Below are 24396 nucleotides of genomic sequence, written 5' to 3'. Positions count from 1 at the left end.
CATTTTTTGTAGGATGCTCTAAAGTTTGCGTGGAGGTAAGAACATTCTAACGTCAAGTTTCAGTTATTATAAATGAGTGAAAACTATTGCACGCTCGTTTTGGGGTATATTTTGTACGTATGCAACGTTTTAATAAACGAGGCCCCAGGCCACAACACTTTAGACGTCCATTGTAAGTGCAACTAAAGGTCATTCGTCTGAGGTTGAGACTTCGGAAAATACAGGACACTTCACATTACAATCGTGGCTTACAATTCAATCTTGGTGAAATTTTCATACGATCCAATCGTGAGTGGAAATGAACTGGTGACTCGTTGTTGCTGGGCGGCTGGGTTGCTCCCCAAAAAAACACAGTTTTTATTTTGTAAGCGCTCAATGGATTGGTGTCAGGAAAGCTGATCCTAGATCAGCAATAAAGAGGAAAACTTCCTATAACCCCATGTTCTGGCCTCTGCCTACTTTACATAACTGAATCCTTCCCAGCACACAGACGTTTACCTTGTTTCTGCTTACTGTTGATGGCAAACTCTGACCTCCGCAGAGCGCTGGGGGCGGTCTTCCTGTAGAAACTGTTACGGTCAAGGGAGCCCATGTAGACGGGCTTACGTGCCCGCCTGGGGTGGTTCACGGTCCCCATGAGGCTACCAGAATCCAGGTGGGACCCGTTTTCACGGTCCTTGTCGTGGCACAGGTGACGGTCGTAGGACCGCCGCTCCCGTGCGGGCTGATTGTGGTCCTCAACCCATCCTTCACAGTGCTTCCCACTGCCGGGGTATTCCTCATACCTGGAGTCCATAGATAATGATCGCAAATCCCTGTAATGGTCTTCTTCCTTACGATCACAGTGGTCCTTTCCCTTGTCGTTGCAGTGGTCCTTTTCTCTGCGATCACAGTGGTCCTTTCCTTTGTAGTTGTAGCGGTCCTTTTCCTTGTGGTCATAACTATCACTCTTTTTAAGCAAATAGTGGTCCTTTTCCTTTTGGTCATAGTGGTCATTCTCTCTGAGCTCATAATGGGTCTTCTCTTTATGGTCATAATAATCCTCCCTGCGAACATAGCGGTATTTTACGTAGTGGTCCTCTTTCCTATTGTCTTGTCTGTAGTCCAAATAATCATTTTCTGTGTGGTCATTCTTGCTCTGTCTCCTGCGGTCAAAATATTCCTGATCTTTAAGGTCGTACAGGTCACCATCTTTGCGGTCATGATGGCCTATGTCCCTAGGGTTGTACCGGTCTGTGTGATCATACTGGTCTGACTCTTTGCGATCATAACGGTCATGATCTTGATAAAACTCATTTTCCAGGTCCCAATAGTCCTGTTTTTTGCAGTCATAGTGGTCCCCATCTCTGTCTTTGTAGAGGTCACACTGTTTGTAGGGATACTCCTCCTCTTTGTGGTCATATTTGTCCCTGTCTATGTCATACTGCGCCTGACGTCTGTGGACATCCCTGTAATCCTTGATTTGTGTCTCTCGGTTGTGCTCCTGGTAGTTGTGGTCCTCCGGGCCTGGGTAGAAGCAATGTTTACCAGACCACTCTTGCACTCTCCTGGGTTCCAGGTGGCCATTATCTGAGGCAGAGCGGAAATAAAGGTCCCTGCTTTGAGGCCTTGTGTCTCTATAGGGCACTCTGTCATAGTCCTCATACTCCCAGCTGGCCTGCCGACCGGCATTCCCCTGCCTCAGGTTGGCCTGGTAGTCCCATTGCCCTGGCCACGGAGTTGGCACAGACCTTGGAGCTGCCACCGGTACAGGGGCCAGCACTGGCGCTGGAGCTAGCTTATAACCGTGGTATCCAACCACCTGTTGATGCTTCTGCTGGAACTGTGGTTGCTGTTGCAGACGGACCATCCTCTCCTTGGCATAGTCACAATTCCCCAACTCTTCCATACTCTTGCCCCTCCGAGGGGGCATCCCAGTGCCGGAGCTCCAGTCCAAGGGTCCAGTCTCAGCCTGGAAGCCATTAACTACCTGGCCCTTCATGGTGCCGTTTCTGATACAGCTCTCAGTGCTGCCGTTGCTCCTACAACGATGTGATGGCTTATTCTATCTCCCCATACTATGGCATTCCAGAGCACAGCAACGTGGGAGACTCAACCACCTGTCAGACATACTCGCTCTTTATCGCTCTCACTCCTTCTCTTAGGGCTGCCTCAACTGGACTGCCCTGCTAAGGCACTTCCCAGTTTCTGTGTTACAAAATCCTTCCCTCCCCCGGCAGCCCGGTGAATCACGTCAGTGGGGAGGGGCAGGTGAAGGAAGGAGGGGCCATTCTTGGTAAATCATTCAGTAGTCACATGAGTGGTGGATTACAGTCAGCCCCTCTCAGCGTTTTCATTGGTCAGTTGCTATGTTTGCAGGAAAACACAGGCTGGCTGGGTAGATTTCCTTCTCCAGGGGAAGGAGACTAACGGTCTTTTCAAGAGAATGCCTTTGGCGTGTGTGAGACTTGGCACCAAGCAACTTCCACTTCAGAGAATGTTCCTTTTGTTTTTCCATCCTCTTTTGTTTTTCTTTCATTTACACATTATGAAAAAGGATACTTTCTTAATCAAATTCTCCACATTATCTGGGTAAACTTCTAGACTAATGTGTTTTCCCAGTTCCTCAGAACTTAAGGCGAATCAAAGTCGTCTTATGTTGGAGCTTGGTCAAAGTAAACACGGGAACCAGTTATTCTGTGCAAAAATAAGAGCAAATCAACAGTGTATGAGGCCCCGTTTGCCCTACATTTGGAGTGGAATAATGAATTTACGCATGAACACATTCATATGATTTCATAAAAGAAGGCTGGAATGTGCGTGTCTGTGACCGAGCGAGTGAAAGGAGGTGGAAAAGGCTTTGGGGACAGGGGCTGATTATTCTAGAGTGTACTGGAAAGTGTCTCTTCACTCTACAATGAGCTATTGTTGAAAGCCTATCCCTGGTTTCAGAGGCTACGGTATATTTCAGTGTGAGAAAAAAAACCAGGCCTATTCATAAGCTTGGGGGTATAGGATATCCCCCCTTTCCCTTCCATCAAAGAGCCAATTATACGATGGTCGACGTTTACAGCCCCCCTTCCCCACACAAACAGTATCTCTCCATCTCCCAACCATCCCCTACTGGTGTAGGGAAGAGGGAAATAGAGAAATGGGAGAAACTGAAGTTAAGCTTATTCATTGGATAAAAATAGCTTTCTTCAAACTACTCATGACAGTGAAATCAATGTAGTTGTTGAGCACTGGGCAGAAACCCTACACTAACCACGTTTCCCATCCAGTTTTTATGCGAGTATGGCTGTCGATCATGGGAAAGGGAAAGACCTAGTCAGTTGTACAACTGAATGCATTAGTCGAACCCTATTAAAAAAAAAAAATCACGACAGCTGTGATGGAAACAAAGTTTTGGTACAATTGTATAAATGCCGACAGAATTTGTTTGTTCGACATGGTGGGATCTTAGTCTGTGACATTAATTATGGGAGAAATGGAGGTGGAAATATTGATATGATAACTATCATATTGATGTCAACGTAGAGTCACACAATGATATGGTGTGTGGTCCTTCCACTACGACTCGGGAAACCATGCAGATGAAACAAGATGAAATACAAATAAGTTCTGATGAACTTCACAGGGCGGTGAAAGTACACGGTGATGATCTTGATGCTCCTTTCCAATAAATATCAAGGGTCTTATTCTGGTGGCATGAGGATCAATGCTTGACTGCCATTTGACAAATAAAAATGAGTCTTGCTCTTATCCATAATCATCTCATCATGTAGAGTATCCTACCTGCACAGCATCTGCGAGTCGTTGGCTAGAGTGCACTTGCCAAGACAAAACTATTGGTATAGCTGTAAATGCGACGTGAACGCATCAAACTAGATTTTTATTCAATACATGAAAACTTATGTGAAAAAGTACATTTGTGTGCACTATGTCATCACACACTGATTGTAATCTGCAACAAGTAAGCTTGGTGGAAATACTGCTCTGTTGGGAAAATTGTTTGGCAACATACAGTACCTACTATAAAGGATATCGTTGATGTAATGCTCTTTAATTATCAGTATTTAAGATTTTAACTTCCAATCCCAGGGACCCAACCGAAACTGTGTGTGTGTGTGTGTGTGTGTGTGTGTGTGTGTGTGTGTATTCTCATTTACTTCAGGGGGATCAGGTGCAACATTCCAGTCCTGTAATGTTAAGCAAGGCAAGTTTCTGTCATTTAGTTGCCAGTCTTTCTGAGAATTGTCTGAATATCCTGTCAAACAGAACACATACCCTGATATCCATGTTTAAGTTGTCTGACAGGTGATACCACGCAGGTTAAAGAGATTTACTCAGCCAACCTGGAAATGAATTGGTTGCAATGGAAAGTCAGGTTAAAGAGAGTGACTGCCCCTAAAAACCAACTAATTCCTTTGAAAACGCCGTATGTGCCATCAATATGAGTCAGAAACGTTTATTCTAGTGTCAAAATTATTATTTTGGTCATAAAGTAAGTCTCGTCTAAAATGGAATTTGGAACCTCAGTGTGTCACAACGAGTAAATGGATTACAATTCTGTCAACAAATCATGCCCCCTTTTGCCAAGCTCCACGTGCAAATCGCCCCTCTGTCCACTTCGCTTCCCTTCATTGAATGGGGCTCTGTTGTTTCAAAAAAAGGTTACAGCCATTTGAGACTGAAAAGCTCTATACGGATTGACTAACTGTGGTTTGCATGCCGTGCCGAAGGACCCTTTAATGAGGAATAGGTGGTTGGAGTTTGTTGGTCCCCACTGATGGTGAGTATAGAGGTAAGCTAGACCATAGATTGCTGGTTATGTATATATTGATAATCATTATCACCAGTATCACTAACATAGCTGACGTTAGCTAACCGGCTAGCTAGCTCAAATCGAATTGTATTTGTCACATGCGCCGAATTCAACAGGTGTAGACTTTACTGTGAAATGCTTACTTATGACCTTTCCCAACAAGTAATTTATTTTTATTTTTATTATTTATTTTTAAAAGTGCTAATTAAAAAAAGGAAATAGTAGCACAATAAAATAACAATAACAAGGCTACAAGGAGCACTAGTATCGAGTCAATGTGCAGGGGTACGAAGTAGTTTAGGTAATGTGTACATGTAGGTAGGGGTAAAAGTGACCAGGCAATCACAATCCCTCGCCTTCCATTTGGCAAATCTGATCATAACTCTATCCTCCCGATTCCTGCTTACAAGCAAAAAATTAAAGCAGGAAGCACCAGTGACTCGGTCTATAAAAAAGTGGTCACATGAAGCAGTTGCTAAACTAGAGGACTGTTTTGCTAGCACAGACTGGAACATGTTCCGGGATTCTTCCGATGGCATTGAGGAGTATAACACCACATCAATCACTGGCTGTATCAATAAGTGCATCGAGGAAGTCGTCCCCACAGTGACTGTACGTACATACCCCAACCAGAAGCTATGGATTACAGGCAACATTCGCCACGAGCTAAAGGGCAGAGCTGCCGCTTTCAAGGAGCGGGACTCTAACTCAGAAGCTTATAAGAAATCCCACTATGCCCGCCGACGAACCATCAAACAGGCAAAGCATCAATACAGGACTAAGGTCGAGTCGTACTACACCGGCTCTGATGCTCGTCGGATGTGGCAGGGCTTGCAAACTATAAAGGGAAGCACAACCGAGAGCTGCCCAATGACACGAGCCTACCAGACAAGCTAAATCATTTCTATGCTCGCTTCGAGGCAAGTAATAATGAAACATGCATGAGAGCATCAGCTGGTCCGGATGACTGTGTGATCACGCTCTCCGCAGCCGATGTGAGTAATATCTTTAAACAGGTCAACATTCACAAGGCCACAGGGCCAGACGGATTACAAGGACATGTTCTGTGAAGCATGCGCTGACAAACTGGCAAGTGTCTTCACTGACATTTTCAACTTCTCAACTTCTCCCTGTCCGAGTCTGTAATACCAACACGTTTCAAGCAGACCACCATAGTCCTGTGCCAAAGAAAACGAACGTAACCTGCCTAAATGACTACCAACCCGTAGCACTCACATCTGTAGCCATGAAATGCTTTGAAAGGCTGGTCATGGCCCACATCAACACCATTATCCCAGAAACCCTAGACCCACTCCAATTAGGATACCGCACCAACAGATCCACAGATGATGCAATCTCTATTGCACTCCACACTGCCCTTTCCCACCTGGACAAAAGGAACAACTATGTGAGAATGCTATTCATTGACTACAGCTCAGCGTTCAACACCATAGTGCACTCAAAGCTCATCACTGAACTAAGGACCCTGGGACTAAACACCTAACTCTGCAGACTTCCTGACGGGCTGCCCCCAGGTGGTAAGGGTAGGTAATAACACATTCGCCACGCTGATCCTCAACACGAGGGCCCCTCGTGCTCAGTCCCCTCCTGTACTCCCTGTTCACTCATGACTGCAAGGCCAGGCACAACTCCAACACCATCATTTGCTGATTTGTTTGCTGATGACACAACAGTGATGGGCCTGATCACCAACAACAATGAGACTGCCTATAGGGAGGAGGTCAGAGACCTGGCCGTGTGGTGCCAGGATAACAACCTCTCCCTCAACGTGATCAAGACAAAGGAGATGATTGTGGACTCCTGGAAAAGGAGGAGAGAGCACACCCCCATTCTCATCGACGGGGCTGTAGTGGAGCAGGTTGAAAGCTTCAAGTTCCTTGGCGTCCACATCACCAACAAACTAACATGGTTCAAGCACACCAAGAGACAGGCACTACAGAGGGTAGTGTGTACGGCCCAGTACATCACCGGGGCCAAGCTTCCTGCCATCCAGGACCTCTATACCAGGCGGTGTCAGAGGAAGAACCTAAAAAAAAAAAAGACTCCAGCCACCCTAGTCATAGACTGTTCTCTCTGCTACCACACAGCAAGCGGTACCGGAGCTAGGTCCAAGAGGCTTCTAAACAGCTTCTACCCTGAAGCCATAAGACTCCCGAACAGCTAATCAAATGGCTACCCAGACTATTTGCACCACCCCCCACGCTGCTGCTACTCTCTGTTATTATCTATGCATAGCCACTTTAATAACCCTACCTGCATGTACATAATTACCTCAACACCAGTGCCCCCGCACATTGACTATGAACCGGTACCCCTTGTATATTTTGATTTTATAGCCCCGCTATTGTTATTTACTGCTGCTCCTTAATAATTTGTTTTTCTTATCTCTTACTATTTTTAGGTATTTTCATAAAACTGCATTGTTGGTTAAGGGCTTGTAAAGTAAGTATTTCACTGTTGTATTCGGAGCATGTGACAAATATAATTTGATTTAAGATGCAGTATAACTTTAGCCAGCTAACTAAGATTGAGGAGAGCACCATATTTTAGCTATCTAACATTAGCATTGCTAGCTGTTTTGACAAACTTTGTTGGTACCAGTAATGGCCACATTGCGATCTCTCATATCCGTTCAGAAAACGTCACTTGTCAGCGACAACAGCTTTCACAGGCTCATCATTTGTAACCCACTTCATTACTTTCATAACACAATTGTGAAAGATAATTTGACATTATTTGATTCTTATTTTCTACTTCTTATGTATCTACTTATTTGATACATATAATGTCCAGGGCATAACATAGCCTCCCAGAGAGAGAGAGAGAGAGAGAGAGAAAGAGAGAGTGGTAAATGGAGGCAGGTACTGGGATAGTCAGAATACAGATACACACATTTTACTGTATGTGTTAGTGTGTGTAAGTTCTACACCTGTTGTATTAAGTGCATGTGACAAATAACATTTGATTTTGATACTGGGGGAGGCTCTCCCGGAACAGGACCCAACACCAGGCACTCCCATTTGGACGAGGTCAAAGGCAGCCAACTCAGGAATGAGTGGGGAGAGCATCACACTCTTTTTACATTTCTTTCCTTGCTTATCTCTTAGTCTTCTCATTTATGGTGTTCTTATATACTCTGCCACTTCTTTGCCACACAACATGGTTTCCATAACTTCAGACAACTCTACTGAATTCTACTCCATAAAGATATATTGGCTGGATATACACTACCGGTCAAAAGATTTAAAACACCTACTCATTCAAAAGTTTTTATTTTTTACTATTTTCTACATTGAAGAATAATAGTGAAGACATCAAAACTATGAAATAACACATATGGAATCATGTAGTAAACAAAACATTGTTGGGGGGTATACAGAAGATGGCCCTATTTGGTATAATACTAAATCCATATTACGGCAAGAACAGCTCAAGTAAGCAAAGAGAAATGACAGTCCATCAATACTTTAAGATATGAAGGTCAGTCAATACAGAAAAGTGCAGTCGCAAAAACCATCAAGCGCTATGATGAAACTGAGGACCGCACAGGAAAGGAAGACCCAGAGTTACCTCTGCTGCAGAGGATAAGTTCATTAGAGATACCAGCCCAAATAAATGCTTTACAGAGTTCAAGTAACAGACACATCTCAACATCAACTGTTCAGAGGAGAGTGCGTGAAACAGGCCTTCATGGTCAAATTGCTGCAAAGAAACATCTACTTAAGGACACCAATAAGAAGAAGAGACTTGCTTGGGCCAAGAAACACGAGCAATGGACATAGACCGGTGGACATTTTTCATTCCAAATTTGAGATCTTTGGTTCCAACCGCCATATCTTTGTGAAACGCGGTGTGGGTGAACGGATTATCTCTGCATGTGTAGTTCCCACTGTGAAGCATGGAGGAGGTGGTGTTATTGTGTGGGGGTGCTTTGCTGGTGACACTGTCTGTTATATATTTAGAATTCAAGGCACACTTAACCAGCATGGCTACCACAGCATTCTGCAGCAATACCCCATTCCATCTGGTTTGGGCTTAGTGGGCATATCATTTTTTTTTCAACAGGACAATGACCCAACGCATCTCCAGGCTGTGTAAGGGCTATTTGACCAAGAAGGGGAGTGATGGAGTGCTGCATCAGATGACCTGGCCTCCACAATCCCTCGACCTCAACCAAATTGAGATGGTTTAGGATGAGTCAGACCGTGGAGTGAAGGAAAAGCAGCCAACAAGTGCTCAGCATATGTGGGAACTCCTTCAAGACTGTTGGAAAAGCATTCCAGGTGAAGCTGGTTGAGAGAATGCCAAGAGTGTGCAAAGCTGTCATCAAGGCAAAGGGTGGCTATTTGAAGAATCTCAAATATATTTTGATTTGTTTAACACTTTTTTGGTTACTACATGATTCCATATGTGTTTTTTCATACTTATGTCTTCACTATTATTCTACAATGTAGAAAATCGTAAAAAATTAAGAAAAACCCTTGAATGAGTAGGTGTTCTAAAACTTTTGACCGGTAGTGTACATGTGAAAATATTGTTGAAGAGGCTTTAGATGATAACAGATAAAATAAAATTCTCCGTCACTCTTTTCTGTTAAGTATATTTGTCAGTCTACCTCTTCATATTTGCTTTTCTTAAAAAATCCTCTCCTCTTTTCACACAACAACAATCAGGACTTGAAACTTTCTTTTGTACAGTGCACAGGTATCTCAAACTCCCAGCTGAGCAACTCACACACCCTGTTAGATCAAAGAAAAAAAACACTCTTACACACACTGCAACAACGCCATGCACAGTAGTGACACACACACTACCACTTGAACTTCTAAGAATGTGATTATTTAATTTTGAGGCATGACGTGCTTTACCACTAGCTAGGTTTCCATACAATTTCAGACAGATTTTCATATAGATATAAAGACAGATATTCTAAAATCTACATAAAAACAAAATGCGCTTTTTCCCACCAGAGATATGATACCATCAAATCGACTTGTGGCAGATAAAATGCTGTGCGTGATGTCATAGTGCGTCAAAATAACTTTTGCCGTTCAATTCTCACGTACCAAATAAACAAATACAACTTAAATGGGTTTCCATCGCATTTTCAACCCTACTGATGGGCGCAGGGTGTGCTTTTGGCTAGAGCGCACGTGTAGCCTATATGATGAGATTATTGTGGACAAAAAGATCAAGATTATTTTTATTTGTCAAATGGCAGACAAGCATCAATGTTCATGTCAACAGAATAAGACCCTCGATATTTATTAGAAAGGAGCATCAAGCAATCACATTGCACTTCAACCACCCTGTGTTCATCATCATTTATTTAATCAAATTTTACTTGTTTTATTTTATTTTATTGCGGGTGTAGCGAAATGCTTGTGTTTCTAGCTCCGACAGTGCAGTAATATCTAACAAGTAATATCTAACAATTTCAAAACAATACACACAATAGACTCAAATCTAAATAAAAGGAATAGAATTAAGAATATATAAATATTTGGATGAGCAATGTCAGAGCGGCACAGACTAAGATATAGTAGAATAGAACAGAATACAGTATATACATGAGTAATGCAAAATATGTAAACATTATTAAAGTGACTAGTGTTCCATTATTATAATGGCCAGGGATTTCAAGTCTATGTATATAGGGCATCAGCCTCCAATGTGCTAGTGATGTCTGTTTAACAATCTGATGGCCTTGAGATGGAAGCTGTTTTTCAGTCTCTCGGTCCCAGCTTTGATGCACCTGTACTGACCTCGCCTTCTGGATGATAGCGGGATGAACAGGCAGTGGCTCGGGTGGTTGTTGTTCTTGATGATCTTTTTGGCCTTCCTGTGACATTGGGTGTTGTAGGTGTCCTGGAGGGCAAGTAGTTTGCCCCCGGTGATGTGTGGGCTGACCGCACCACCCTCTGGAGAGCCCTGTGGTTGCGGGAGGTGTAGTTGCCGTACAGCCCGCTCTCAATTTTGCATATGTAAAAAATTTATAAAGATTTTAGGTGCCAAGATAAATTTTATCAGCCTCCTGAGGTTGAAAAGGCGCTGTTGAGCCTTCTTCACCACACTGTGTGTGGGTGGACCATTTTAGTTTGTCAGTGATGTGTACTCCAAGGAATTTGAAGCTTTCCACCTTCTCCACTGCGGTCCCATCGATGTAGATAGGGGGGTACTCCCCCTGCTGTTTCCTGAAGTCAAAGATCAGCTACTTAGTTTTGCTGACGTTAGGTATGAGGCTATTTTGGCACCACACTCCCAGGTCTCTCACCTCCTTCCTGTAGGCTGTCTCGTCATTGTTGGTAATCAGGCCTACTACTGAGGTGTCGTAGGCAAACTTGATGATTGAGTTGGAGGCGTGCGTGGCCACGCAGTCATGGGTGAACAGGGAGTACTGGCACCCTTGTGGGGCCCCAGTGGTGATGATCAGTGAAGTGGAGGTGTTGTTTCCTACCTTCACCACCTGGGGGCGACCCGTCAGGAAGTCCAGGACCCAGTTGCACAGGGTGGGGTTCAGACCCAGGGCCTCGAGCCTAATGATGAGCTTGGAGGGTACTATGGTGTTGAATGCTGAGCTGTAGTCAATGAACAGCATTCTTACATAGGTATTCCTCTTATCCAGATGGAATAGGGCAGTGTGCAGTGTGATGGTGATTGCATCATATGTGGATCTATTGGGGCGGTAAGCAAATGGAAGTGGGCCTAGAGTGCCAGGTAAGGTAGAGGTGATATGATACTTGACTAGTCTCTCAAAGCACTTCATGATGACCGAAGTGAGTGCTACGGGGCGATAGTCGTTCAGTTACCTTAGCTTTCTTGGGAACAGGAACAATGGTGGCCCTCTTGAAGAGGGGACAGCAGACTGGGATAAGGATTGAATATGTCCGTAAACACACCAGCCAGCTGGTCTGCGCATGCTCTGAGGATGCGGCTTGGAATGCCGTCTGTGCCGGCAGCCTTGCGAGGGTTAACACATTTAAATGTTTTACTCATGTCGGCCACGGAGAAGGAGAGCCCAAAGTCTTTGGTTGCGGGCTGTGTCGGTGGCATTGTATTGTCCTCCAAGCGCACAACGAAGTTGAATTTGTCTGGCAGCAAGACGTTGATGTCTGCGACGTGGCTGGGTTTCTTTTTGTAACCCGTGATTGTATGTAGACCCTGCCACATACGTCTCGTGTTTGAGCCGTTGAATTGCAACTCCACTATGTCTCTATACTGACGCTTTGCTTGTTTGATTGCCTTACGGAGGGAATAACTACACTGTTTGTATTCGGCCATGTTTCCAGTCGCCTTGCCATGATTAAATGCGGTCGTACGTGCTTTCAGGCAAATCTGTCAGTGAACAGCATGCAGACAAAACAGGCCTTTCGCAATATTTCAAATACAGTCGCGGGAAAACACAGGTTGGACACCAAAGAGAAGACACTAATCTGTCTGCTGTAGGCTAACAAAATATTTGATAAACTTCCAAATATTGTTTTACAAAGTAAAACAAGAGCGAGATATTGGCTTTTGGCACGAACACAACGGCCATCACCGGCGAGTGAATGAATATTTGTCTCAACACACCTAGTCCTATGCTATTGATGGATTCAAGGTTGTTTTTCTTGATCGCAGATTCACACGTTGTCAGTGTCAAAGTAGCCTGTCATTTCGATAATTTGTGCGGGATTAAAAAATATTCTGCCAAAGTCTACAGTCACATAACTCATGTAGAACTGCATGAAATGCGTTTATAAAAGGCCACATTTCTCCCGGACCCTAGGCTTATGCTACTAAAAATGTTACACATGTGTACATGCCTCTGCTCTATGCCACTACGCAAATGCGATGAGATGCATGCAATGCTTTGATTATTTTTTTTAACTGACATTATTACACGTGGCGGAGTGGCGGAACATATTTAACAAACCAAACATTAAAATACCGTTATATAAGGTAAAGTAAAAACCCAAACCTGTCTGTGCATAAATACCGATATACAGAGCATGCAGAAAGTATTCAGACTCCTTGACTTTTTCCACATTTTGTTACGTTACAGCCTTATTCTAAAATTGATTACATTTTTTCTTTTTTCTTTCTTTCTTTTTTTTTTTTTTTGATGGGCCGCCCCCAGGTGGTGAAGGTAGGAAACAACATCTCCACTCTGCTGATCCTCAACACTAGGGCCCCACAAGGGTGCGCTCTCAGCCCTCTCCTGTACTCCCTGTTCACCCACGACTGCGTGGCCATGCACGCCTCCAACTCATTCATCAAGTTTGTAGACGACACTACAGTGGTAGACCTGATTACCAACAACAACGAGACAGCCTACAGGGAGGAGGTGAGGGTCCTCGGAGTGTGGTGTCAGGAAAATAACCTCTCACTCAATGTCTGCAAAACAAAAGAGATGATCGTGGACTTCAGGAAACAGCAAAGGGAGCACCCCCCTATCCACATCGACGGGACAGCAGTGGAGAAGGTGGAACGTTTTAAGTTCCTCGGTGTACATACCACCGACAAATTGAAATGGTCCACGCACACAAACAGTGTGGTGAATGCGCAACAGCGCCTCTTCAACCTCAGGAGGCTGAAAAAATGTGGCTTGTCACTGAAAACCCTCACTAACTTTTACAGGTGCACAATCGAGAGCATCCTGTCGGGCTGCATCACCGCCTGGTACGGCAACTGCACCACCCACAACTGCAGGGCTCTCCAGAGAGTGGTGCGGTCTGCACAACGCATCAGCGGGGGCAAACTACCTGCCCTCAGTACACCTACAGCACTCGATGTCACAGGAAGGCCAAAAGGATCATCAAGGACAATAACCACCCGATCCATTGCCTGTTCACCCCGTTATCATCCAGAAGGCGAGGTCAGTACAGGTGCATCAAAGCTGGGACGGAGAGATTGAAAAACAACTATCTCAAGGCCATCAGATTGTTAAACAGCCATCACTAGCACAGAGAGACGGCTGCCTACCTACAGACTTGATATAATTTGGTCATTTTAATAAATGGAACACTAGTCACTTTAATAATGCCACTTTAAGAATGTTTACATATCTCACATTACTCATCTCATACAGTGCCTTGCAAAAGTATTCATCCCCATTGGTGTTTTTCTTATTTTGTTGCATTACAACCTGTAATTTAAATTGATTTTTATTTGGATTTCATGTAATGGACATACACAAAATAGTCCAAATTGGTGAAGTGAAATGAAAAAAATAACTTGTTTCAAAAAACGTTTTATTTTTTTACCGAAAAGTGGTGTGTGCATATGTATTCACCCCCTTTGCTATGAAGCCACTAAATAAGATCTGGTGCAACCAATTACCTTCAGAAGTCACATAATTAGTTAAATAAAGTTCAGAAGTGTGCAACCTAAGTGTCACATGATCTGTCACATGATCTCAGTATACAGTTGAAGTCAGAGGTTTACATACACCTTAGCCAAATACATTTAAACTAAGTTTTTCACAATTCCTGACATTTAATCCTAGTAAAAATTCCCTGTCTTAGGTCAGTTAGGATCACCACTTTATTTTAAGAATGTGAAATGTCAGAATAAAAACAAAGAGAATGATATATTTCAGCTTTTATTTATTTCATCACATTCCCAGTGGGTCAGAAGTTTACATACACTCAATTAGTATGTGGTAGCATTGCCTTTAAATTGTTTAACTTGGGTCAAACGTTTCGGGTAGCCTTCCACAAGCTTCCCACAATAAGTTGGGTGAATTTTGGCCCATTCCTCCTGACAGAGCTGGTATAACTGAGTCAGGTTTGTAGGCCTCCTTGCTCGCACACGCTTTTTCAGTTCTGCCCACACATTTTCTATGGGATTGAGGTCAGCGGCTTTGTGATGGCCACTCCAATACCTTGACTTTGTTGTCCTAAAGCCATTTTGCCACATATGATGCCATCTATTTTGTGAAGTGCACCAGTCCCTCCTGCAGAAAAGCACCCCCACAACATGATGCTGCCACCCCCATGCTTCACGGTTGGGATGGTGTTCTTAGGCTTGCAAGCCTCCCACTTTTTCCTCCAAACATAACAATGGTCATTATGGCCAATCAGACCAGAGGACATTTCTCCAAAAAGTACAATCTTTGTCCCCAGGTGCAGTTGCAAACCGTAATCAGTTTTTTTGATGGCGGTTGTGGAGCAGTAGCTTCTTCCTTGCTGAGCGGCCTTTCAGGTTATGTCGATATAGGACTTGTTTTACTGTGGATATAGATACTTTTGTACCTGTTTCCTTCAGCATCTTCACAAGGTCCTTTGCTGTTGTTCTAGGATTGATTTGCACTTTTCGCACCAAAGTATGTTCGTCTCTAGGAGACAGAACGCGCCTCCTCCCTGAGCGGTATGACGGCTGTGTGGTCCCATGGTTGTTATACTTGCGTACTATTGTTTGTACAAATGAACGTGGCACCTTCAGGCGTTTGGAAATTGCTCCCAAGGATGAACCAGACTTGTGGAGGTCTACAATTATTTTTCTGAGGTCTTGGCTGATTTCTTGTGCAAAAACAAAAGGAGGGGGGGTGGCTCAATGTAAATAGTCCAGGTGGTCATTTGATTAATTGTTCAGCTGTCTGATAGCTTGGGGGTAGAAGCTGTTCAGGAGCCTTTTGGACCTTGACTTGGTGCTCCGGTATCGCTTGCCGTACAGTAGCAGAGAGAACAGTCTATGCCCTCTTCACGAATGTCTTGGTGTGTTTGGACCATGATAGATCGGTGATGTGGTGGTGATGTGGACACTAAGGAACATGAAACTCTCAACCGGTTCATATCAGCCCTGTCGATGTAAATGGGGGCCTGTTCGGCCTTCCTTTTCCTGTAGTCCACGATCATGTCCTTTGTCTTGGCTGTCTCATCATTGTCAGTAACACTGTTGTGTTATCAGCAAACTTAATGATGGTGTTGGAGTCGTGATTGGCCACAGTCATGGGTGGACAGGGAGTACAGGAGGGGACTATGCACGCACCCCTGAGGGGAACCGGCGTTGAGGATCAGTGTGGCAGATGTGTTGTTGCCTGCCCGTCAGAAAGTCCAGGATCCAGTTTTAGTGGAAGGTGTTTAGTCCAAGGGTCCTTAGCTTACTGATGAGCTTTGTGGGCACTATGGCGTTGAACAGCATTCTCACATAGGTGATCCTTTTGTCCAGGTGGGAAAGGACAGTATGGAGTGTGATTGAGATTGTGTCATCTGTGGATTTGTTGGGGCGGTATGCACATTGGAGTGGGTCTAGGGTTTCCGGGATGATGGCGTTGATGTGAACCATGACCAGCCTTTCAGAGCACTTAATGGCTACCGACGTGAGTGCTATGGGCCGGTAGTCATTTAGGCAGGTTACCTTGACATTCTTGGGCATAGGGACTATGGTGGTCTGCTTGAAACATGTGGGTATTACAGACTCGGTCAGGGAAAGGTTGAAAATGTCAGTGAAGACACTTGCCAGTTGGTCCGCGCATGCTCTGAGTACATGTCCTGGTAATCAGTCTGGCCGCGCAGCCTTGTGAACCTTGACCTATTTAAAGGTCTTGATGACATTGGCTACAGAGAGCGTGATCACACAGTCATCCAGAACAGCTTGTGCTCTCATGCATGCTTCATGTTAAATAACTACCTGTCAACTTTACGGCTTTTACTTCTTAATTACCGTTTTATATATATATTTTTTTCCCCTCGCTCAACTTTTTTCATTCAACCTTTTCACCCCGGACGCTTTATCTGGACGTAGTTCGTCAGGACCTCCACCAGCCGAAGCTATGTAGTAACATTAACATTATGCCTTCTAATTGCAGTCGCTGTACTCATAATATACCGGAGAACGATCGCCTTATGGTGAGGATAGCTGTGCTGCAAGCCCAGCTTCAGACGCAATCGTTAGGCAAGGGTCATTTCAGTGTGTGAAAGGATGAAACAGCATCTGTGCCACCAGTAAGTACAGATAGTAGTATAAATCCCCTCGCACAGTCCCTGCAGCCGGACAACTTTCTCATGGCTTCTGGAGGGAAATGCTGTAGGAATGCTCAACCGGTGTCGCTCATTCAGCCAACAGAAACTTTCAACCAGTTCTCCCCATTAAGCAATGAGTCGGAGTCAGAGGCCGAGCCTTCTCTGGTCTCTCCTCCTCCCGTTATGGGGTCTGAGATGCCGAAGCCCCCCACCATTAGCTCGGACAAATTGAAAACCCTAGTCATTGGCGACTCCATTACCAGCAGTATTAGACTTAAAACTAATCATCCAGCGATCATACACCGTTTACCATGGGGAAGGGCTACCAACGTTAAGGCTAATCTGAAGATGGTGCTGGCTAAAGCTAAAACTGGTGAGTGTAGAAAGTATAGGGATATTGTTATCCACGTTGGCATCAACGATGTTAGGATGAAACAGTCGGAGGTCACCAAGTGCAACATAGCTTCAGCGTGTAAATCAACTAGAAAGATGTGTCGGCATCGAGTAATGTCTCGAGTAATGTCTCTGGCCCCCTCCCAGTTAGTGGGAGTGATGAGCTCTACAGCAGAGTCTCACAACTCAATCGCTGGTTGAAAACTGTTTTCTGCCCCTCCCAAAAGATATAATTTGTAGATAATTGGCCATCTTTCTGAGACTCACCCACAAACAGGACCAAGCCTGGCCTGCTGAGGAGTGACGGACTTCATCCTAGCTGGAGGGGTGCTCTCATCTTATCTACAAACATAGACAGGGCTCTAACTCTTCTAGCTCCACAATGAGATAGGGTGCAGGCCAGGCAGCAGGCTGTTAGCCAGCCTGCCAGTTTCGTGTAGTCAGCTCAGCTATCCCATTGAGACCGTGTCTGTGCCTCGATCTAGGTTGGGCAAAACTAAACATGGCGGTGGTCGCCTTAGAAATCTCACTGGAATAAAGACCTCCTCCATTCCTGTCATTATTGAAAGAGATTGTGATATCTCACATCTCAAAATAGGGTTACTTAATGTTAGATCCCTCACTTCCAAGGCAGTTATAGTCAATGAACTAATCACTGATCATAATCTCGATGTGATTGGCCTGACTGAAACATGGCTTAAGCCTGATGAATTTACTGTGTTAAATGAGGCCTCTCCTCCTGGTTGCACTAGTGACCATATCCCCCCATCGCATCCCGCAAAGGCGGAGGTGTTGCTAACATTTACGATAGCAAATTTCCATTTACAAAAAAAATTATGACAGCGTTTTTGTCTTCTGAGCTTCTAGTCATGAAATCTACGCAGCCTACTCAATCACTTTTTATTGCTACTGTTTACTGGCCTCCTACAGCGTTCCTCACTAAGTTCCCTGAATTCCTATCGGACCTTGTAGTCATGGCAGATAATATTCACATTTTTGGTGACTTTAATATTCACATGGATAAGTCCACAGACCCACTCCAAAAGGATGTCGGCGTCATCATCGACTCAGTGGGTTTTGTCCAACATGTCTCCAGACCTACTCACTGCCACAGTCATACTCTGGACCTAGTTTTGTCCCGTGGAATAAATGTTGTGGAGCTTAATGTTTTTCCTCATAATCCTGGACTATCGGACCACCATTTCATTACGTTTGCAATCGCAACAAATAATCTGCTCAGACCCCAACCAAGGATCATCAAAAGCCGTGCAATTTTATTTTACCAAGTAAGGTGACTGAGAACACATTCTCATATACAGCAACGACCTGGGGAACAGTTACAGGGGAGAGGGGGATGAATGAGCCAATTATAAGCTGGGGATGATTAGGTGACCGTGATGGTATTAGGGACAGCTTGGGAATTTAGCCAGGACACCAGGGTAAACACCCCTACTCTTACGATAAGTGCCGTGGGATCTTTAGTGACCACAGAGAGTCAGGACACCCGTTTAACGTCCCACCCGAAAGACGGCACCCTACACAGGGCAGTGTCCTGTGGCATTGGGATATTATTTTTAGACCTGAGGCAAGAGTGCCTCATACTGGCCTTCCAACACCACTTCCAGCAGCATCTGGTCTTCCATCTAGGGACCGACCAGGACCAACCCTGCTTAGCTTCAGAAGCAAGCCAGCAGTGGGATGCAGGGTGGTATGCTGCTGGCAATAAATTCTCAGACAACTCAAAGATTCCTAGATGCCCTTCCAGACTCCCTCCACCTACCCAAGGACGTCAGAGTACAAAAATCAGTTAACCACCACCTATCTGAGGAACTCAATTTAACCTTGCGCAATACCCTAGATGCAGTCGCACCCCTAAAAACATTTGTCATAAGAAACTAGCTCCCTGGTATACAGACAATATCCTAGCTCTGAAGCAAGCTTCCAGAAAATTGGAACGGAAATGACGCTACACCAAACTGGAAATCTTCCGATTAGCTTGGAAAGACAGTACCGTGCAGTATCGAAGAGCCCTCACTGCTGCTCAATCATCCTATTTTTCCAACTTGAGGAAAATAAGAACAATCCAAAATGTATTTTTGATACTGTCGCAAAGCTAACTAAAAAGCAGCATTCCCCAAGAGAGGATGGCTTTCACTTCAGCAGTGATAAATTAATGAACTTCTTTGACAAAAAGATCATGATCATTAGAAAGCAAATTACGGACTCGTCTTTAAATCTGCGTATTCCTCCAAAGCTCAGTTGTGCTGAGTCTGTACAACACTGCCAGGACCTAGGACAAGTTTTTTAATACTATATCTCTTGGCACATTGATGAAAATAGTCATGGCCTCTAAACCTTCAAGCTGCATACTGGACCCTATTCCAACTAAACTACTGAGCTACATAATAATAATAATAAGTTGAACATAATAAACAGCTCACTATCCACCGGATGTGTACCAATCTCACTAAAAGTGGTAGTAATAAAGCCTCTTGAAAAAGCCAAACCATGACCCAGAAAATATAAAAAACTAACATCGGCCTATATCGAATCTCCCATTCCTCTCAAAATATTTTTAAAAAGCTGTTGAGCAGCAACTCACTGCCTTCTTGAAGACAAACAATGTTTACGAAAAGCTTCAGTCTAGTTTTAGACCCAATCATAGCACTGAGACTGCACTTGTGAAGGTGGTAAATGACCTTTTAAATGGCGTCAGACCGAGGCTCTGCATCTGTCCTCGTGCTCCTAGACCCTAGTGCTGCTTTTGATACCATCGATCACCACATTCTTTTGGAGAGATTGGAAACCCAAATTGGTCTACACGGACAAGTTCTGGCCTGGTTTAGATCTCATCTGTCGGAAAGATATCAGTTTGTCTCTGTGGATGGTTTGTTCTCTGACAAATCAACTGTAAATGTTGGTGTTCCTCAAGGCTCCGTTTTAGGACCACTGTTGTTTTCTCTATATATTTTACCTCTTGGTGATGTCATTTGGAAACATAATGTTAACTTTCACTGCTATGCAGATGACACACAGCTGTACATTTCGATGAAACATGGTGAAGCTCCAAAACTGCCCTCCCTGGAAGCCTGTGTTTCAGACATAAGGAAGTGGATGTCGGAAAAATGTTCTACTTTTATCCACTACCTAAAAATAGTAAAGCATCCTTTGCTGGCTCTAACATCCACCCAATCAGTTTGCTGCCTGTTTTTAGTGAACTGAGGGAGAAAATTGTGTACCAAATACAATGCTAGTTTTCAAAGAACAAGTTAACTACTGACTTTCAGCACGCATATAGGGAATGGCACTCAACTTGTACTGCACCTACTCAGATGACTGATGATTGGCTAAAAGAAGATGATAGTTGGAACAGTACTGTTAGATGTCAGTGCAGCCTTATGTTATTGATCATCATTTTTTATTGAAAAAAACTCAATTGTAATGGCTTTACATCACCTGCCATCACTTGGTTGGAGGGTTAAGTATCCAATAGAACGCTGAGTATTATTCAATGGGAGCTTCTCTAACATCAGCTATGTACAGTGCGGTATCCCTCAGGGCAGTTGCCTTGGGCCATTACTCTTCTCTATTTTTACAAATGATTTGCCACTGGTCTTACAAGAAGCTAAAATGACTATGTATGTTGATGATTGCACTCTCTACTCTTCAGCACCTACAGCCAGTGAGCTCACTGAGACTTATCAAGGAGTTCCAGTCAATGTCAGAATGGGTAATTAACAATAAACTGGTTTTAAATACATCTAAACCCAAAGCATTGTATTTGGTTCAAAGCATTCTCTTAGACCTAAACCTCAACTGGGGTTTGCATGAAGGGTGTGACCATTGAACAAGTTGAAGAAGCTGAACTCCTAGGAGTAACATTGGATGGTCAGCTATCATGGTCAAGTCATATTAACAAATTTGTTGTGAAGATGGGGAAAGGGATGTCTGTTATAAAAAGATGTGTTTCCGACACAAATATCAACAGGACTAGTTGTTCAGGCTCTGATCTTGTCCTAACTTGATTACTGTCCGGTAATATGTTCATGTGCAGCAAAGAAAGACCTAAGAAAGTTGTAGCTGGCTCAAAACAAAGTATTACACCTTGCCCTTAATTGCACCCTTAACTAACAACATGCATGATAGTCTTTCATATTTGAGGGTTGAGGAGAAATTGACTCATCTTCTAGCCTTTTAAAAAACATTTGTGTTGAAAATGCCTAACAACTTATATAATCTATTTGCATACAATTCAAATAGACATGCATGCATACATACATACATACCCCACCCGACACGCCACTATGGGTTTCTTCACGGTACCCAAACCAAAAACAGATTTCATGCGTCGCAGGGGTGCAGCCATGGATGGGCCTGGGTGGGAATAGGCCCACCCACTTGGCAGCCAGTCCCTCACACTGGCCAGACCTGGCCAATCAGAATGAGTTTATCCCCAAGAAAAGAGATTTATTACAGACAGAAATACTCATCAGAATCCCGGATGTGGAGGTACTAGGCTGGCGTGGTCTGCGGTTATGAGGCCGGTTGGATGCACTGCCAAATTCTCTAAAACACGTTGGAGGCAGCTTATGGTAGAGAAATTAACATTCATTTCTCTGGCAACAGCTCTGGTGGACATTGCTGCAGTCAGCATGCCAATTGCACACACCCTCAAAACTTGAGACATCTGTAGCATTGTGTTGTGTGACAACTGCACATTTTAAAGTGGCCTTTTATTGTCCCCAGCATAAGGTGCACCTGTGCAATGATCATGCCGTTTAATCAGCATCTTGATATGCCACACCTTTAAGGTAGATGGATTATATTGGCAAAGGAGAAATTTTCACTAACAGGGATGTAAAGATACAATTTGAGAGAAACACTTTTTTTTGTCTCAGTGTATTTCCAAATACAGAAAGTGTACTTCTCTCAAATTTTGTGTACACATTTCTTTACATCCCTGTTATTTTGTTTTCATTTAGAATTTAATGTAATATATTTTGTTGTCCTTGTCTATAACTTTACTGTACTTTGTCATGTATTTGTACGTTTTATGTGGACCCCAGGAAGAGTAGTTGCTGCATGTGCAGTAGTTAATGGGGATCTCAATAAACAAAACTAAACTCCCAAGTCCCCACTCAACTCTCGCTGCATGACATACGTCATCAATTTTGGCCACCAGGCATGTCCGTATTGCCTCTCCCGCGTGTGTGGAAGGACCGACTTCACCAGTCAAAAGGAAAGAGGAGTCACAGCATGGGAAAAATATATTGTTTTCTGATCAGACCATTGGCGCTAAAGCCATCTAGGGGGAGGCTAAGACCGCGCTACATTCGAGAATTGGCACGTGAGCGCTATTACCGTGCATTTGGAAAGTATTCAGACCCCTTGACTTTTTCCACATTTTGTTACGTTACAGCCTTATTCTAAAATTGGTTAAAACGTTTTTTCCCTCAATCTACACACAAAACCCCATAAAGACAAGCAAAAACAGGTTTAGAATTATTTGCTAATAAAAATGAAGAAATAAGTGAAATATCACATTTACATAACTATTCAGACGCTTTACTTAGTACTTTGTTGAAACACCTTTGACAGCCGAGTCTTCTTGGGTATGACGCTACAAGCTTGGCACACCTGTATTTGTTTCTCCCATTAGTCTCTGCAGATCCTCAGGTTAGATGGGGAGCGTCGCAGCACAGCTATTTTTCAGGTCTCTCCAGAGATGTTCGATCGGGTTCAAGTCCGGGCTCTGGCTTTGCTTCTCAAGGACATTCAAAGACTTGACTCGAAGCCATTCCTGCATTGTCTTGACTGTGTACTTAGGGTCGTTGTCCTGTTAGAAGGTGAACCGTCGCCCCAGTTTGAGGTCCTGAGGGCTCTGGGGCAGGTTTCATCAAGGATCTCTCTGTACTTTGTTCCAATCATCGTTGCCTCGATCCTGACTAGCCTCCCAGTCCCTGCCACTGAAAAACATCTCCACAGCATGATGCTGCCACCACCATGCTTCACCGTAGGTATGGTGCCAGGTTTCCTCCAGATGTGACGCTTGGCATTCAAGCCAAAGAGTTCAATCTTGGTTTCATCAGACCAGAGAATCTTGTTTCTCATGGTCTGAGAATCTTTAGGTGCCTTTTGACAAACTCCAAGCGGGCTGTCATGTGCCTTTTACTGAGGAGTGGCTTCCGTCTGGCCTCTCTACCATAAAAGGCCTGATTGGTGGAGTGCTGCAGAGATGGTTGTCCTTCTGGAATGTTCTCCCATCGCCAGAGGAACTCGAGAGCTCTGTCAGAGTGACCATCGGGTTCTTGGTCACCTCCCTGACCAAGGCCCTTCTCTGCCAAATGCTTAATTTGGCCTGGGCGGCCAGCTCTAGGAAGAGTCTTGGTGGTTCCAAACTTCTTCCATTTAAGAATGATGGAGGTCACTGTGTTCTTGGGGACCTTCAATGCTGCAGAAATGTTTTGGTACCCTTCCCCAGATCTGTGCCTCGACACAATCCTGTCTAGGCGCTCTACAGACAATTCCTTCGACCTCATGGCTTGGTTTTTGCACTGACATGCTATGGGATCTTATATAGACAGGTGTTTGCCTTTCCAAATCATGCCCAATCAATTGGATTTGCCACAGGTGGACTCCAATCGAGTTGTAGAAACATCTCAAGGAAGATCAATGGAAACAGGATGCAACTGAGCTCAAAAAAAACTTTGCTAAATTTTCTAAACCTGTTTTCGCTTTGTCATTATGGGGTATTGTGGGTAGATTGTTGAGTTCATTTTTTGAAATCCATTTTAGAATAAAGCTGTAACATCTGTAAATGTGGAAAGGTCAATGGGTCTGAATACTTTCCGAAGGCACTGTATATATACATAATCTAATCTGTACATGGTAAAGTAAAATACATAGAAATAATGGGAGAATATCAACACAAAAGGGTGACCTGAAGGTATTTTTTGTGTAATTACGTGGTAATAAATGACCATCTATGTTAATGGTTGTTTCTTAGGTAATACTGGCATGACTATGTATTTACATAGTAATAAGCTGGTTTTTACTTGTACTTACCTTTGAGACTAACATTTCTTATAAAATTTAATTGTGACTTTGTATGTTCCTTGGTGTTTTAGATATTATATTGAAATACTGGTGTGACTATGTATTTACATAGTTATTAGCTACCTTTGTTACTTTATATTTACAAATTAAGTATGTAGTATTTACTTACTTGGTTCC

General features: G+C 43.7%; 1 protein-coding gene across 2 annotated transcripts in view; it reads right to left on the bottom strand.

Annotated features, from left to right (window-relative positions):
- Positions 1 to 24396, bottom strand: part of LOC120060919 (dynamin binding protein) — a 115233-nt gene that overhangs the window by 39721 nt on the left and 51116 nt on the right. Inside the window, exon 1 of one of the 2 annotated variants that reach the window (XM_039010352.1) lies at positions 499 to 2150. The exons of the other annotated variant lie outside the window; for it this stretch is intronic. Coding sequence (XP_038866280.1) covers positions 499 to 1981 — 1483 coding nt within the window. The 5' untranslated portion in view covers positions 1982 to 2150. Of the gene's footprint in view, positions 1 to 498; positions 2151 to 24396 lie in introns of those variants that run through there. 2 annotated transcript variants of the gene reach the window in all.

Source organism: Salvelinus namaycush, chromosome 16 (genome assembly GCF_016432855.1).
Source record: "Salvelinus namaycush isolate Seneca chromosome 16, SaNama_1.0, whole genome shotgun sequence".
Lineage (NCBI taxonomy): Eukaryota > Metazoa > Chordata > Actinopteri > Salmoniformes > Salmonidae > Salvelinus > Salvelinus namaycush.
Note: the sequence above shows the minus strand (reverse complement) of the source record. Positions and strands in the feature narration are given on the sequence as shown.